Source organism: Tachysurus fulvidraco, chromosome 20 (assembly GCF_022655615.1).
Source record: "Tachysurus fulvidraco isolate hzauxx_2018 chromosome 20, HZAU_PFXX_2.0, whole genome shotgun sequence".
In the NCBI taxonomy this organism is placed as follows: Eukaryota; Metazoa; Chordata; class Actinopteri; order Siluriformes; family Bagridae; genus Tachysurus; species Tachysurus fulvidraco.
In genome coordinates this window covers 3,183,829-3,199,637 of record NC_062537.1, presented here as the reverse complement: position 1 = coordinate 3,199,637, position 15,809 = coordinate 3,183,829, and the positions used below count along the sequence as shown (strand labels likewise).

Genomic DNA, 15,809 nt, shown 5'->3' with positions numbered 1-15,809 from the left:
AGGTGCCCTTGAGCAAGGCACCGAACCTCCCCAACTGCTCCCCGGGCACCGCAGCATAAATGGCTGCCCACTGCTCCGGGTGTGTTCACTGCTGTGTGTGTGTTCACTGCTGTGTGTGTGTTCACTGCTGTGTGTGTGTTCACTGCTGTGTGTGTGTGTTCACTGCTGTGTGTGTGTGTTCACTGCTGTGTGTGTGTGTTCACTGCTGTGTGTGTGTGTGTTCACTGCTGTGTGTGTGTGTGTTCACTGCTGTGTGTGTGTGTGTTCACTGCTGTGTGTGTGTGTGTTCACTGCTGTGTGTGTGTGTGTTCACTGCTGTGTGTGTGTGTGTTCACTGCTGTGTGTGTGTGTGTTCACTGCTGTGTGTGTGTGTGTTCACTGCTGTGTGTGTGTTCACTGCTGTGTGTGTGTTCACTGCTGTGTGTGTGTGTTCACTGCTGTGTGTGTGTGTTCACTGCTGTGTGTGTGTGTGTTCACTGCTGTGTGTGTGTGTGTTCACTGCTGTGTGTGTGTGTGTTCACTGCTGTGTGTGTGTGTTCACTGCTGTGTGTGTTTTCACAGTGTGTGTGTGTTCACTGCTGTGTGTGTGGGTTAAATGCAGTGAACAAATTCTGAGTATGGGTCACCGTACTTAGCCGTACGTCACGTTCACTTTAGAATAAACTCACTAGCTGGCCATATTTTCCTTTTTTTATTGTGTGAACCGATCTTGCAGTGATGAATACAGCTCTTCAGATGCCTTGAACACGGCACTTCTGTTCTACACACCTCAATAATGAAGTTCAGCGTAAAAAATGGATGATGAATCTGATGAATCAAATTCTGACTCTTCGATCCAGGCACCAGGTTCATGAGAAAGAAGAGTTCAAAGCCTTGAAAACCCTCAGCATTTTCTACCAGGCAGGAACGTCCAAGAACGGCAACCCTGTCTTCTACTACATCACTCGCAGGTAAGCGTTTGAGTTTAAAAAAAAAATGTACTGCTACTTTTGTCCATTTCATTTGTTTTCCCGGTCTGATTTTATTTTGAATTTTTGGCCGGATAATATTCTTTCTTTCTTTCTTTCTTTCTTTCTTTCTTTCTTTCTTTCTATCTATCTATCTATCTATCTATCTATCTATCTATCTATCTATCTATCTATCTATCTATCTATCTATCTATCTATCTATCTATCTATCTATCTATCTATCTATCTATCCTCCCATCTATCTATCTATCTATCTATCTATCTATCTATCTATCTATCTATCTATCTATCTATCTATCTATGCATTCTCACTTGGTAAAAAGACGCCTTAATTTTCTGAAAGGTGTCAAATAAAATTGGATCAAAATCATTTCACCTCAGTTTTTGGTTTCATTTTGTTTGAACTTGTTTGGTTTTAGAGACTGACACAGCTGTATATCGTCAGCGTAGCACGAACGTAGAATATAAAAGCGGGCAGGGCCGAGAACGGATCCCTGAGGAACACCACCGTTTACAATCTACGGCTAATCGAGTACAAGCGTTTTTGTTTCGTTTGTTTTGCTTTGCTTTGTTGTTTCAATGCAAAATATGTTGTTAGTAAATTTCCTAAAGAAGCTCAGAAAGTTTTCAGAAGCAGAAGAACACCAGGACAGTGAGGTTTTTAATGAGTTAGGCTTTTTATTTCATGCTAACATTTTAAGACGAAACCCCAAAGGTCATATAAGCACACACAAAAATATGGACATTCTAATCAGTTTCATGAATATTCAACAGGTTCAAGCCGAGAATAAAGAAAAGTAAAGGATTCAGAGAAGGGTTTCGTTTATCAGTTACACAATTACTACATTCTTATTAATTAATCTGAAGATTTCAGAGCATCGGTTACATGCCGAGACGGTTTGAGAAGAGAGTCAGTGTGGAACGATGGGGGGGGGGGGATGGACATGAACCAAACAAGTGAAAGAGCAGAACATTTCTACACATGGTGTCTTCTAACAAGAGCAAGATCTTTAACTTGTAGGGGAAAAAATATACCGAGAGATTTGAAAGCATGGAAACATTTTCCAATTAGTTTAGCTCAAGATGGAGTTGATGATGTTCTTCAGGATGTTCTGCTGTTCCTGGTCTTGCAGTTCCACCGGTTCTCGCAAGCTCTCGTCTTGTTTCGGACGAAGCAGAGCGGAAGCAGCCTGGACCAGTTGGACCACTTAATGCTCAATAACATGGTAACCTGTAGCTCAAGCACATCGGATCACAGAAACACAAAGGACAGTAAACACACCCCTGGTACAGAAGAACGAAAGTGCTAAATGTCAGTTATGTTGTCGGATCGTGTTAGATTTCAGAATGAAACAAAAAAGTATTCCATCCACCCAATCTACTCGGTTATTAGATTCTTATTTGGTCATATGAGGATCTGGAGCGTCGATCATTTCCTGAGCCGGATTCTGTCCAAGCCGCTACTTCATCAGCGCTTGGACGAAGAGGACCATCGGCACGGTGAGAAAGAGCAGAATGTTTCCACCAGGTGAGGAGAAGATGGTGGCCAAAGCCCCACTGGTGGTGGTGGTGCCGGTGCCGGTGCCACTGGAACCAGATCCATACGTGGATGAGCTGTTGGTTGCTGAAGCAGAAAGGCCCAGACCCACCAAGCTGCACATTACAACCAACATCACCACAATGACCTTCATCTTGCTGTTCCTTAAAGCCTGTAGAATCAACTGCAACGACAAACACAGCTAAATCAGGCAGGGACTGACTTGCGCTACCAGTTTGCCCCCTTTATTTCTTTGCGCTAGCGGTGCACAACGATCGATGATGTTTACCCCAAAAATAAGAAAGGAAACGCAGTAATAAAAATAAAAACTGAATCAATTGAGCAAATCCGTCTCTTTAATGTTCATATTTTAAACAAAAAAAAAGTTACCCTTTTTTTTGTGCTGAATTAATGAAAAAGAATACTGTTATTTATTTATTTATTTATTTATTTATTTATTTATTGCTAGCTACGTTTTCTGACTAAATGAAGAACTTTTTAGCTATTTTTAACGTCAGTAAATAAATTCTATCTGTTTTTTCACCCAAGCATCTGAAACTAACTCCAAGAAAAGAAATAGAATTATGTACAATTATGTACTCATTTATATATTATCAATGGTATCGAAAATACCGTAAATATATAAAACGAACGACGTAACGTCTTCGTTAGCGATAACGTCACGTTTCTGGACTTTGCAGTGCAACAGATTCAACAATTAAATATAAACGTGTACAGCTTTATTAGCTGTATTGGTATTTTATTATTATTATTATTATTATTATTATTTTTTAAAGAACTAGCTAATTTTTATAAACACAAAAGATAAAGACGTTAATTTAAAACTTTATTATTTATTTATTTATTTATTTATTGTTAAAGCTGCTGCAAATTTTTTTTTAAATCTCTTTTACATGTTATGAATTTTAAAGAACAAAATCGGAATAAAAATTTAAGCACAACAATTCCGCCCATCACCCTAATCATTATTTAGCTAGGCGTCTCGCAGAATTTAGCTTAGCGCACGCAGACGGATTGAGTCGGATCGAGTATTTATTCCGTCGTGATGAGTATCGTGATGTTATATTATGATCTGCTCACCTGTGACACCAAAAACAAAAGATGCGTTGCCTTCTGCAGCAGCCGCACCGTATTCTGGAGCTTTATAGCGAGACTGACGTCATGTGACTGACGTCATGCAAAAAAACCCCAAAAAAACGCTTTGTTTAGCACGTGGCTGCCGCAGACGCCGCACTTTCATTTGACTATTTTGTTTTTGTTTGCCGAAAAACCTTCTGTTGTTTTTCACTTCTCAGCAAAAATATATAAAATAAATAAATAAATAAAAATAAATAAAAAAAACGTTTAAAGAAATATCCTATATTCTTTAAATGCCTAATATCTAGTTAGTTTTATTTTACACACTGAGTCACAGAACCTAAGAGTTCCCACAGGCCCTATAAGATAGATTTCAGAGTTATTTCTAATCATTTCTATCAATAGCTCTAGGTCTTGTTTATACTCTTAAGCAAATGAGAGTACATAAAAAAAAACCTGCTTCTGTTCTATAGCTGTAATTAGTATAATAATAATAATAAAATCAGACGCTATGCTACGAGACGAGACGCTTGTTTTTCCTGACGTCTACAACGTAGTCTAGCTGGAGCTCTTCCTCCCCCTTCTGGTGCTTTAGATACTGTCACAACTGGACTCGGGATCTTTCACTCAGAGCTTCAAACTTTCTGATTCTGTTCCGTCGAGCCGAGGTTTAGCGTAGAAAAGTGATCCGTTCTATTAAAATAAGCAAGCAGATTTCCAGTGAGATCATTTTACAGAGAATATTTAATCATCACCCATAAAACCATCTACATCAGTTTACATCGTGTCTCTCAGTAGGCTTTTAGATGTGCCAGTGCGCTGCAGGTCGTCTCTCTTTGGTTATTTACAGCTTCTGCGTCCGTCCAGCAGAAAAGACGGATCGTCGGTCTTGCTTTGAGACGACGGCACGACTACAGCGTCGACACGGTCACAGGTTATGACACTATTAATTCATTGTGTTAGTTAAACTGAAACAGAGAAAGATACGTCCGTACAAGCACAAGGAATGGAACTAGTTGCTTTTACAGAAAAAATTGAAGCTGTTTATATTTATATTTACATACACACATATATAATATACATTGGATTATGTTGTCAATTAGAAAGAAGCTAACAAGGATTCCATCAACCCAATCTACTCGCTTATTAGATTCCTATTAGGTGATCTGAAGGTTTGCGGTATTCGTTAACCGCCCGTGTGGAAGGAAGCAGCGTTCTGTCCGTTAATTCAGCAGCAACGCCATGGAGAAGATGGCCGACGTGGTCAAAAGGAGCAGAAGGTTTCCACCTGAGAAAGGGAAGCTGATGGACCGAGCCCCGCCTGACTTGGCGGTGGTGGCGACGACGGCACTAGCGGTGGTGATGCCACTACCGGCGGCGCCACCACCGGCAGCGCCACCACCGGCGGCGCCTCCACCGGCGGCGCCACCACCGGCGGCCCCTGCGATAGTTGTGGTGGTCCAGGTGGTGGTGTTGGTGCTGTTGGTGCTGCTGGCCATTTCACCTTTTTCAAACAGGCTGCACATTACAGACACCAGCAGTAGACATGTAGCCACGCCGAGCTTCATAGCGCTGTTCCTTCAGACCTGGAGAATGAGACACAGAAAGTGGATAAACTTTACATAGTACCGGTGTTTGTTCTTCTGTCCTTTTCCACCTTCATGTAAATATACAGAGGTGTTTTTAACATTAGAACAGAACCGAAGCGGCGGAAGACCAGCGATCAGTACGTATCATTATACAGAATAAACCAATTCAGCCTTCAAGGCTTATTCTTGTTTTATTCTTTTATTGCTCTTTTGAATTGTCGGTCATCTGCGTAAGCCTAGAAATACATCTTCAGATACGTAACAGCTGTAAGTTTTCTTTAAAGCCATAATGAACCGTTCCAAAAAATGACATCATGGTGTTTTGTGCCATGTAAATTAATTTTTAAAGGCGTTCTCTGCAATAACACACTTTATAGAACATTTGCACAAAAGAAAAACAAAAAAAACAAAAACGCAGCACTTTATTTTCACTGAGAATTCTTGGACCTAAAGTCCAGGAAAGAAACAAAATTGTTTGTAAAATGTTGTATTTTATATCTTAGGTTGGTGCAGGAACTCTTAAAGTGTTGCTAACCAGCACATTGAGTTTAACACAGAAAAATAAACAGATCGAGACTTCGCAAAATCTCAGTTTCTAGATTTGAGTCTCACTGACAAGCCGCGGTCTGATTCCTCGCGGCTCATCCACAGACCCGACAGGAAGAACATAAATTACCTTTACGTTTATTTTTGTGATGCTATTATTTTAGTAGGGGCTAGAAATAGTAATCGTGTTCCAGCAATAATATTGCTTGAGTTATGAATGAAGTAAATGGCCCTTTTAGCTGCTCGGATTCAGATCTTAAGGCAGCGTAACATAAATCTGTAGATTAATAGCAGACGCGTACAAAGTTCTAGCATTAAATGTAAAACATCAAAATGCTGTGGATTTATATTTCTGGTTTTAAGCGTACATCATTTCAAATAATTTCACTAAACATTACATAACGAATCCTTTTCCGGAGTACATTAAAATAAAATGCTATCAAACAAACAAACAAACCTTTATATCGTTTTGTTTATATTTTTTGAAGGGTGCCAATAATTTTGCAACTGAATGTAAATACATGCAATTGTCCTGCAGTAAAATTGAGGACGTTCAGTTCAATAAGCCGTGATTTCATCTTACAGATTTGTTCATTTTTTTTTTTTTGTCGTTGTCGTTTTTTTTTTTCCCTTCGGGGTTTATTTCCGTCACTTAAAAATACGGCTTAAAAATCCTTTTAACATCCCGAACCCCGTTTTTGTTGAAACCCGAACGCAGTGAGTTAAGTTAGGTTAATACTCCGTAAGTGCGACCGTAAGCAGCATCTCGCTCACTCACCTGTGATGTAGCACTCGAAGAGATGAAGACGAATGACTGCGGACGACGTGTCACCTCCTGTGTTGTGTTATCGGTGCCGTGTGATCTGTGCGTTTTATACACGCGCCGACCTCGGGACGCGTGACGCGCACACACACTTCGCTTTGCTTCGCAGTTAAGTAGTTGAGGCAGAGCAGAGTTACATTTGATTAAACTTTGTTTTCGTTTTGCATTTGGAGATGTGGTGGCAGGGCGCTACTTAAAAATGAAACAAGTCTCTAAACTTCTATATGAAGCGTGATGACTTTTTATGTTCCACACAGTTTTACATTCGAACGATTCATTTATTACCGTGGGACATCTCTTGAATCTCGTTAAAGTTACTCAGCGGTTTAAAGATTAAATAAGAAGATAAATAGGATGTGCTGGATCATGGACTATTTTATTATAAGCTGCTCAATTATGATGGTAGAAGCCATGTTGTTAAATTAAAGCATTTAAAAAATAATAATAATAAATTAATTAATGACTAGGATTAATTAAAATTTGTCGTGTGGCAAAAAAAAAGGAAAGAAATACATATTTTTAATGCTTCTCAGAGTTAGACTTTTTTATGTATCTTTATCTTTACTCCGTTTAACAGCAAAGCCACAGATGCTGTTTCCTTCAGATCGTTTTTATTTTCCTGGTTTTTTTTTTGTTTGTTCGTTTGTTTTTTGTAATGCAAGCCTTTGTGCCTACCAGTGAAAAATCCAGTAGCTGTAGAAGTCAGAATGACGTGCAGGAGATCTGCGTAATCGTAATGAAGAACCCAGAAATTCGAGCAGGAGTTTAACCAAATTATGGACACGGATGTCTTTGTCCGCGTCGTGTTGACGTAACAGTTGAACTTAATCAGGAACGGTGACACACCGGTGTGTGTGTGTGTGTGTGTGTGTGTGTGTGTATATATATGGACCTGAGTGCGTCCTCGAAAGCTACAGAATCATGACGTAGTACTGTGAGGTCAAATCAATAGGAATAACACACCACTTAGAGGTCACAGTGTTCAAAGCATTTGCACTCATTTGGGTTTCTTCCTTCCCAGCTGGTGCTTTTGAGGAAAGTGGAAAGTAGATATTCAAGCATTTTACTTTTAAATCCAGGACCTTGGTCGGGATCCGCACCCATTTTTGGAATAAATCAGGACACGAATCATCAGTGTCACAAATGTAAAAACAATCTGCATTTAATCTTCAGGATCTATACAAGCAAAGCAGCTGTACTGGTGAACTGCTGTACATCAAAGTGCTAGTCGTTATCAGACCCGCCACAGACGAACAGCGTTCTCCTTACCAGCTGAGATACCAAGATGATCAACCATAACGTGTACCACACTGAACAGCAAAACCTTTACTTTTAGCATGTTACTGTAGTACTGGTGAAAAGCTTCAACGTTTAGATTTTAGGGAGGAAACATCAAGCCTCTAAAGCAAGGAAGACGCCTCGTGGTGTAATATGTTTTCAGTTCTGTCTCTTAAAGGCGGGGTCTCCGATTTTTGAGAAATGCTTCAGAAAGCTGTCGGGCCGAATGATAAACAAAAATCAAAACAAACGTGTAGCCAATGAGCAGAAAGGGGCGGGGCTTGTCAGTATGGGCGGAGAGAGTGTTCAGTGCGCATGTGTGACATTAGCAGAAAGCGGTTTTAACGTTGACATGGAGGATAAAAACAAAGAAAGAAAGAGAAGAAAGACTTACGATAAGGCGAGAAGTAGGACGTGTTAATATAGGATCAGCTTTCCAGCGCTGGAGAGAACTGAAGGAGCAGGAAGTCGGCCACATATTCACAGGTTGGAGTTTCCCGAGTCAATAACTCCTGAGCTAAACGCTGTTACTACACAAATAACACCTCTTTTCTATCGTAGTAATGTAGAGAGGCAGCTACAACCGCGTTTTGTGTAGTAACAGCGTTTAGCTCAGGAGTTATCGACTCGGGAAACTCCGACCTGTGAATATGTGGCCGACTTTACTTAATCGTATTGTTCTTCCCTTCAGCTATGATAAAGACACATTTCTTTCTGTTAGTCGCCTGGGTTACGTATGTATGTGTGGGCGGAGCTATCGATACAGGGGTGGGACCCATTTGGGTTAGGGGCGTGTTTGTTTTGGTGATTTTATATGTCAACATTGGCTTTCAAAAATCGGAGACCCTACCTTTAACCCCTTCAACACTGGTACACACAATTACAGTTACCGTTTGTGTGTCAGTATGACACGACTGAAACACACTGGTGAAATAGATGACGTACGTAATTATCTGCAATGCAAAGTTAATAATCAAAAAAGGAAACAAGCTTTTTATTCTGTTGTTAACTGTGCTGTAATGTTCAGTAAAGAGTCTTCTCCATTTGGTCAGTTTTCCCGATGTGGATTAAACCTAATGCTAAGACTACTGTATGTGCTAAAAGATGTCATGTGGTCAGTGTGATTTAGTGCAAGACTCCGTTTGTAATCTTACTTCTTATTTTTAAAATAAATACTATACAAAGAGTTTATTAATATGGATGTCAGGAGCAGTTACAGAGCATGGAGATTATTGGAAATGTAATGGATCAGGTTTGTTTATGGAAATTTTACTCGGATCATGATGGAAGCAAATCTATAGAGGTGTGTTACATGACCTGGTCGGAAGTTATCAGAAAGAGGACACTTAGCAAGACTGTGAACAATAACCAAGCTCTGTTTTCTGGGCTCGCATTTTTGCCAAGCTTCTGATTGGTTCTCCTGACGCTCCTGGTGCGAAGAGTGGTTGTCCTGCGTGTGCTTGAAGTGGAGACTCCACCGGTAGTGAGGAGATCCCCGGTGACGGGCGTATCGGTGGGGAGAGGCAGGCTTGTCGCGGAAAGACTTTCTGAAGTAGAGGTCAAAAGAAAACGATGCCCAAAAGATTCCTCGTTATCATCTTGATGACTAGAGGGTTTGGGAGTCTTCTTGGTGTGCTGAGAGCCAGTGAGCACATCTTCAGATATGTAGTGGGTAGTCACCCCAGATAGGAGACGATTGAACTCCCAACCCGGTCCGCCACGTGGAGCAAGGGTGTAGGAGGCAAAGTACCACCCTGATGTCACCCTTGCATGTTGGGCATCACCACAGATTGACCAGGTGTGGCACGGGCAATCCAGCACATGGGCTGAAGTGTGCCTGACCCAGTCCATCAGATATTTGATGTTGGAGAAGTCATCACAGGCCCAAGGGTTGCCTCTTAGTGTGATGAGTTTTAGTCCATGGAGTTGCTCAAATGCACCTTCACACACTGTGGAAAAGCGATTGGCATGTAAGTAGAACCGTGATAGTCTGGGTAGGCGGTCTAGTGACCCAGGCAGGATCTGTACCAGTGTGTTGTGTGACAGATCTACCATCTCCAAGTTCCGGGGCATGTTAGTAGGCACCGTCCAGAACTTGTTGCAGCTAAGGTTGAGAGCCTGCAGGTTTGGTAGTGTGTTGTTGATGAACACAACCCGCTCCAGCCTGTTTACAGACAAATCCAGTAGACGCAGGTTCCAGTGGAAAACCGTGTCATTCTTTTCCAGAAGGCGGATGCGGTTGCCCGAGGCATAAATTTCCCACAGAGAGCGGGGCAACAAGGCAGGCATGCGGGAAAGTCGGTTGTGAGAGACATCCAAGGTGCGGAGGTGGGTGTAGGGGGCCAGGACATTGTCCAGGTCAGCCAGACGGTTGTGGGACAGATTGAGAGAGTGGGTGTTGAACTGGATGCCACTGGGGAGGGTTCTCAGTCCTCTCCAGGAGCAATCTACCTCTCTATCGCTTTCACTGCAGGAACATATCGAGGGACATGCTGCATCGATGCGCCGGGCCAAAAGCAGCAGCAGAAGTGTACAGTGCAGTGGAGCAGCTTCACGCATCTTCAAGGCACAACTGTAGGAGACAATAAATCAACCCAATGTTAGTAACCAAGAGCCATTTTCATCTACCGTCCTGATGATGGATGGATCTCTTATGAGTAGTATATGGTCACAAATACACACTACATAGGTGGTAACATCTGCAGATTAGTTATTTATTTTTTTATTTAACAATTTTTGACAAACTTTAGCACTATTCGGACGGGATTAGTTTTACGTGGGGACGTGGAGTAATGCAATTTTACCTCAGGACGTCTGTACTATTAATTGGCCAATTCACACAGGACAAGACATCTCAGTAAAACCAGCAGAAGTGGGAGGGGTAACTCGCTTTACGCACCACAGTAACCTCCTTGTCGTCATGTGCGTATGACGTCGCTTCCTGTTATCAGGTGCGCAAACAGACAACATGGCGCCTCCATGCTTGAAAAACGTGCTTTTAAACAGGAAATGACAGAATTTTACAGTACATATTTACAGCGGGTCTATTCGGACGGGATCAGTATTACCTGAGGTAATTTTTCCGGACCTTTTTGCAGAAGGAAAAAGTCGCCGTAATCTTTACTGACATTGTCCGTAATGATTACCGAGATGGCGCATTCGGACGGGACTAAAATCACAGAGAAGCTCTGGTAATAATTACTTTACCCCCACGTCCCGATGTAAAACTAATCCCGTCCGAATAGGGCTTTAGACTTGTCAATTTATGTATCTGGGTTTTGTGACTGGTGAATTTATACAGTATATCTAGGTCTCGTGTAACCAGTGGAAACCAAACCGTCGAGACTGTGGCCTATTCGGTAGGTGTTGCTCGGTGTACGTCCGAGGCCATAGATTGATCTCTTGTCCAAAGTGTGTGTTTTCTCAGCTTTCTTGTACAGTAAGCAATGATTCCACCTCTTTCATTTTAAACCTTCCAAAACACCACCCGCTCCATTCAAAGGCATTCGTTCTTACTTGTTTCCTTTTTCGGTTAAATCAGATACTTTCCTTTTCGTCAGAAAGCACAAGTGATCGCACCAGGTGCATTTTGGGACGTGATCCAGTACATACACCGGCGAAGGAGTCACAAATACAACGTGTGACTTGTTCCGTGTAACTACATATAGACAAACTGAGCTAACGGTGTTAGATGCTCGTAGTGGAAGGTTGTGGTTTCTACTGCAGCATCACACAGCCTCGTTTGGCTTAACTTTGACACTTTAATTGTGGTAGTAGATGTTATGAATGGTAAGTGGTCTGAGAAATTGCTTCACATCGTATGCTATTAATTGCTGAAGAGCTGAGCCATGCTGTAGTAGGCTGTTTAAACTGAATGTGAGGTGAAAAAAAAAACATCTCGCCTTTGCATGTTAGATTGCTGACCATCAAAGTTACTGAAGATGCGATGCTCTGCTGGGATACAGTACATGCTACTGCATTGTGAATCACTCACCTTTTTTTCATCTCTCTCCCGTCATTTCTTTGCCCCTCCGGTTGCTTCCCCTCCCCCGTTTGTCCTCCTTTTACAAGACTATAAACTGCAGCCGTTATTTTGGTCCCGTCTTGCCTTATTAAAAGATTATTCCGGTTCTTGGACACAGACACAGTGGTGCAGTGAGAGGGAGTAAAAGCACCTGCACTGATCCAATGCAGCAACAACAGAGTCTGAACTCGTGCTGTCAGTGGAGCGGAACGGCGTGTGTGTGTGTGTGTGTGTGTGTGTGTGTTTGGAAGAGGGGTAGAGGGAGTGATGGGTGGGCGTTGCAGAAGTAGAGAGAAGTGCAGAGTTGTTCCCTGCTCGCATGCTGGTAGAGAGGTAGAGGAATTGCTGACTTCATTGTTTCTACTTTAAGATCCTCCCACATCACATCTCTGCTAAATGACTCGAGCTCTATTTGTATTATTCCTAACCTTCGGCTAGTCTCGCGTTGCTTTCAATTTACATGTAGTTTTTATCTGGTTATAGTTACCTCCTCGAATAGTATAGTTACCTCCTGTCATCCCTTGTATCATTGTTGTAAACAAGCCTCTACAGTACGTCTTTCTTTCCTGATGCTGAACTGACACGAAAGACTTCTTTACTCATCAGTACCTGTCGTCAACCTACCGTCAGAGCCGCACTTGGAGAAAATTAATCAACACTTTGTGACCGATTACAGTTCAGATTGCAACAGAGAGGCCTGGCTCCATTCAGTCTCCATCACCTCCATCACAACATCTTTTAGCCAGTGCTTTGTTTTGAATGAGCCATGTCGTACATATTGGGACCAGTACACCACCTTGAATCGGAAATCCTTTTGTAGCAATTGTTAAACTCTCGTTTGTTTAAATGGAACAGAATAAAAGATGATTTCTATGCGCAGTTATAGACTACTGGTTATTTGTAATCTCTTCAGATGCTTATGCTGGCAAGCAGGTAAGCGTTGGAAAAGGAAGTGTGTGTATGTGTGTAGAACAGAAAGGAACAACCCGGGACAGAAGTTTTGAATGGTCTTTCATTGGTACTTTGTCTGCTGACGGCTGTTCTTTTAGAAAAGCAGAATTCTTTAAGAGCTCTTCTGTGTAGCCCGGCAGTGCCAAACACTCTGCCCACTAATCCCGTCTTCTCCATTCAGATGGGGAAGTTTGTAGCTGTTTGTTTGGACTAAATGTTCTCATAATACATACGTACTGTACCTTCTTTTGCTAATGTGCCAAATGGGTACCTTTTAGTTTGGAGTAAAGGATCAGGGTAGTATTAGGAATTAGGGAGTTTCCTCTACGTGTATAAAGATCACGCAGTTCATGTTCGAGGTTTATATATTGGTCTGGAAAAGGATGGGAAATCGTGTGAATTTAAATACAAGACTCACAACACCTTGGTTCTAATGGATTGTTGTCTTAAAGGTGGGATGCACGTTGTTTGAAAGCCAATGTTGACATATAAAATCACCAAAACAAACACACCCCTAACCCAAATGGGTCCCACCCCTGTATCGATAGCTCCGCCCACACATACATACGTAACCCAGGCAACCAATGGAAAGAAATGTGTCTTTAACATAGCTGAAGGGAAGAACAATACGGTTGCAGATAAACAAACAAGCAAAAATGCCACACAAGCATAATGATGTAAAGGACAAAGGCATATATTAGTTCTGTGTAACAAAGCAAAAATAACGTTACTCACCTATCGAGAAGGAAAAAAGCGCCTCGGCGTCTTAAGTAAAGTCGGCCACATATTCACAGGTCGGAGTTTCCCGAGTCAGCAACTCCTGAGCTAAACGCTGTTACTACACAAAACGCGGTTGTAGCTGCCTCTCTACATTACTACGATAGAAAAGAGGTGTTATTTGTGTAGTAACAGCGTTTAGCTCAGGAGTTATTGACTCGGGAAACTCCAACCTGTGAATATGTGGCCAACTTCCTGCTCCTTCAGTTCTCTCCAGCGCTGGAAAGCTGATCCCATATTAACACGTCCTACTTCTTGCCTTATCGTAAGTCTTTTTCTTTCGCTTTTCGTTTTTATCCTCCATGTCAACGTTAAAACCGCTTTCTGCTAATGTCACACGTGCGCACTGAACACTCTCTCCACCCATATTGAAAAGACACGCCCCTTTCTGTTCATTGACTACACGTTTGTTTTGTTCGTCGGCCCGACTCGGTTTTCTGAAGCATTTCTCAAACATCCCCCACCCCGCCTTTAAATGTGACTTTATTTATATTTACCTTCACTGACCCCTGACTCTATAGCTCCACAACTCAAGCCACCTATAACCCAAGCGACGTTGTTCATGTTTGCACCTTTTAGTGAAAGACGTTATGTAATCAGACGATCTAATCAGGGCAATAAATAAATAAATAAATGAATAAAAAAGAGACGAGGCATTTTGAAATGTATTTATTTATCCATTTCTTCCAAAAGCAAGGTTTGAAAAAAAAGGAAACAAACTCAGCAGTATTCTTTGACTCTATACACGAGAGTTATTTTGGTATTAGTTATTTATTTGAGTCATTTACATAAAGCGATACATTATTCTTAAAGTCAATTCTAAACTCAGCACAGAGCATTTAGAAATTTGTTGCTCGGAAACAAAAGCCAGACGACAGACTCTGATGCACAGGATTTGGCTTTGAATTCGGTTCCTCCGGCGGTTGGAGCTGCGCGTGGTGTTCCGGTGACGCCGGGAGGATTTCTATTCGGCCTTGTCCAAATCTTCCATCTTCAGATCCGTTTGGTCGGACCGATCGACTTCTTGGGTGGGCGTGGCCTCATTTGTCTCACTGGTCTCATTGGTGTCTTTGGCTGTATTTTGGTTCTCTTTGGCGGAGACCTGGGAAGCTTCTCCACCCACCTCCTCTTCTGGGGTTTGCTCCTGTGCCTCATCTGGTGTTGTCTCGATCTCCACGTTCACAGAGGAATATTTGACCTCGCATTCAGAAGGCTTACCATTTACACCGCTGGACGATTTCATCATGACCATCTTGTCCTTCCTGGAACGTCTGCAACGTTTGCAGGCCATGCACATAATAATCAGCAGCAACAAAAGACAGACTAGCAGGAGTAATGCGTTTGCAGAAAATAGTAACACGTCCTTCTTGTCCTTGAGATCAATCAGACAGCTTGATGGCTCACTTGTTAGCTCACTTGGTGGCTCACTTGGTGGCTTACTTGGTGGCTTACTTGATGGCTTACTCCCCATAGTTTGAGCTAACATGCCTTTGTGATCACTGGGCCCTTTGTATGTCATCGTTGCTGTGTCCATTTGACTGACTGTGTGTTCAATCGATGTTGTTTGAGTAGAAGTTTTTATTCCTTCCAGACTCACAAGCAGAACGAAGCACACAAAGTGATACATCTTAGAATCTGAAAGAGAATTAAGGAAAATTTGTTTTATTTATTTATTTATTTATTTATTTATTTATTTATTTATTTATTTATTTGACTTTTTTTTAAAGAGTGCACTGAAATGATTTTCCTGTTTGTACATTTGATCATGAAACTCATCTGTCCTCTTCATTCATTCACTCATTCATTCGTTGTTTTTCTTCTGTTTTATGACCCGAGATATATTTTTATTTTTATACGGATTTTTTCTTTCTGTAATGAGACATTTTGGGTGTCTCTGTGTGGTTTTTCTAACTGTTTGGAAATACAATGATGTAGTTGGTCCAAGACATATTTTGTATGTATGATTTTTTTTTTCTCCAAGCCAAAAGTCCTACAGTTCGTTGTAACCTGTAAAATTAATTAATTACTTTTTTTTATGTATTTTTTTTTAAAGTATTCGCAATTTAAAAAAGAAAAAAAAAAAAAAAGGCAAATCTGAATTTGTGAATTTTTTCCATTGCTGTTTGTTTCTACCTGTGAGGTTAAAAAAAACACAAAACCACCCAGTTACGTTCTATTTAAACATTTCAGTCGTCTCTGATGACTCTGATCTGTGTGC

The 15,809-nt window shown here is 41.4% G+C and overlaps 4 protein-coding genes and 1 long non-coding RNA gene across 6 annotated transcripts in view; 1 reads left to right on the top strand and 4 right to left on the bottom strand.

Moving 5' to 3' along the window:
* The window catches only part of nf1b (neurofibromin 1b), a 63,942-nt gene that overhangs the window by 28,487 nt on the left and 19,646 nt on the right, over positions 1 to 15,809 (top strand). For both annotated transcript variants that reach the window (XM_047805113.1, XM_047805114.1), the window contains one exon: positions 840 to 950. In XM_047805113.1, coding sequence (XP_047661069.1) covers positions 840 to 950 — 111 coding nt within the window. The remainder of the gene's footprint in view (positions 1 to 839; positions 951 to 15,809) is intronic.
* On the bottom strand, positions 1,627 to 3,760 carry LOC113650267. Its single transcript, XR_003442368.2, has 2 exons — positions 3,607 to 3,760; positions 1,627 to 2,689 (listed from the first exon to the last, which is right to left on the bottom strand). It is a non-coding gene; the product is annotated as an uncharacterized LOC113650267 (long non-coding RNA).
* On the bottom strand, positions 4,330 to 6,918 carry LOC125139766 (serine, glycine, tyrosine and glutamine-rich protein-like). Its single transcript, XM_047805149.1, has 2 exons — positions 6,517 to 6,918; positions 4,330 to 5,189 (listed from the first exon to the last, which is right to left on the bottom strand). The coding sequence occupies exon 2, from the start codon at positions 5,169 to 5,171 to the stop codon at positions 4,827 to 4,829; it is 345 nt and encodes a 114-aa protein (XP_047661105.1). The 5' UTR covers positions 5,172 to 5,189; positions 6,517 to 6,918; the 3' UTR covers positions 4,330 to 4,826.
* Positions 8,571 to 12,178, bottom strand: LOC113650265 (oligodendrocyte-myelin glycoprotein-like). The gene is made up of 2 exons (XM_027158491.2): positions 11,834 to 12,178; positions 8,571 to 10,411 (listed from the first exon to the last, which is right to left on the bottom strand). The coding sequence occupies exons 1-2, from the start codon at positions 11,842 to 11,844 to the stop codon at positions 9,148 to 9,150; spliced, it is 1,275 nt and encodes a 424-aa protein (XP_027014292.2). The 5' UTR covers positions 11,845 to 12,178; the 3' UTR covers positions 8,571 to 9,147.
* The window catches only part of LOC113650266, a 2,862-nt gene continuing 1,298 nt past the window's right edge, over positions 14,246 to 15,809 (bottom strand). Inside the window, exon 2 of the mRNA XM_027158492.2 lies at positions 14,246 to 15,226. Within this exon, the coding sequence (XP_027014293.2) occupies positions 14,556 to 15,226 (671 nt within the window). The 3' untranslated portion in view covers positions 14,246 to 14,555. The remainder of the gene's footprint in view (positions 15,227 to 15,809) is intronic.

Excerpts from the sequence above, each read along its gene's own strand:
- LOC125139766 (XM_047805149.1), bottom strand. The coding sequence starts at position 5,171 with ATGAAGCTCGGCGTGGCTACATGTCTACTGCTGGTGTCTGTAATGTGC.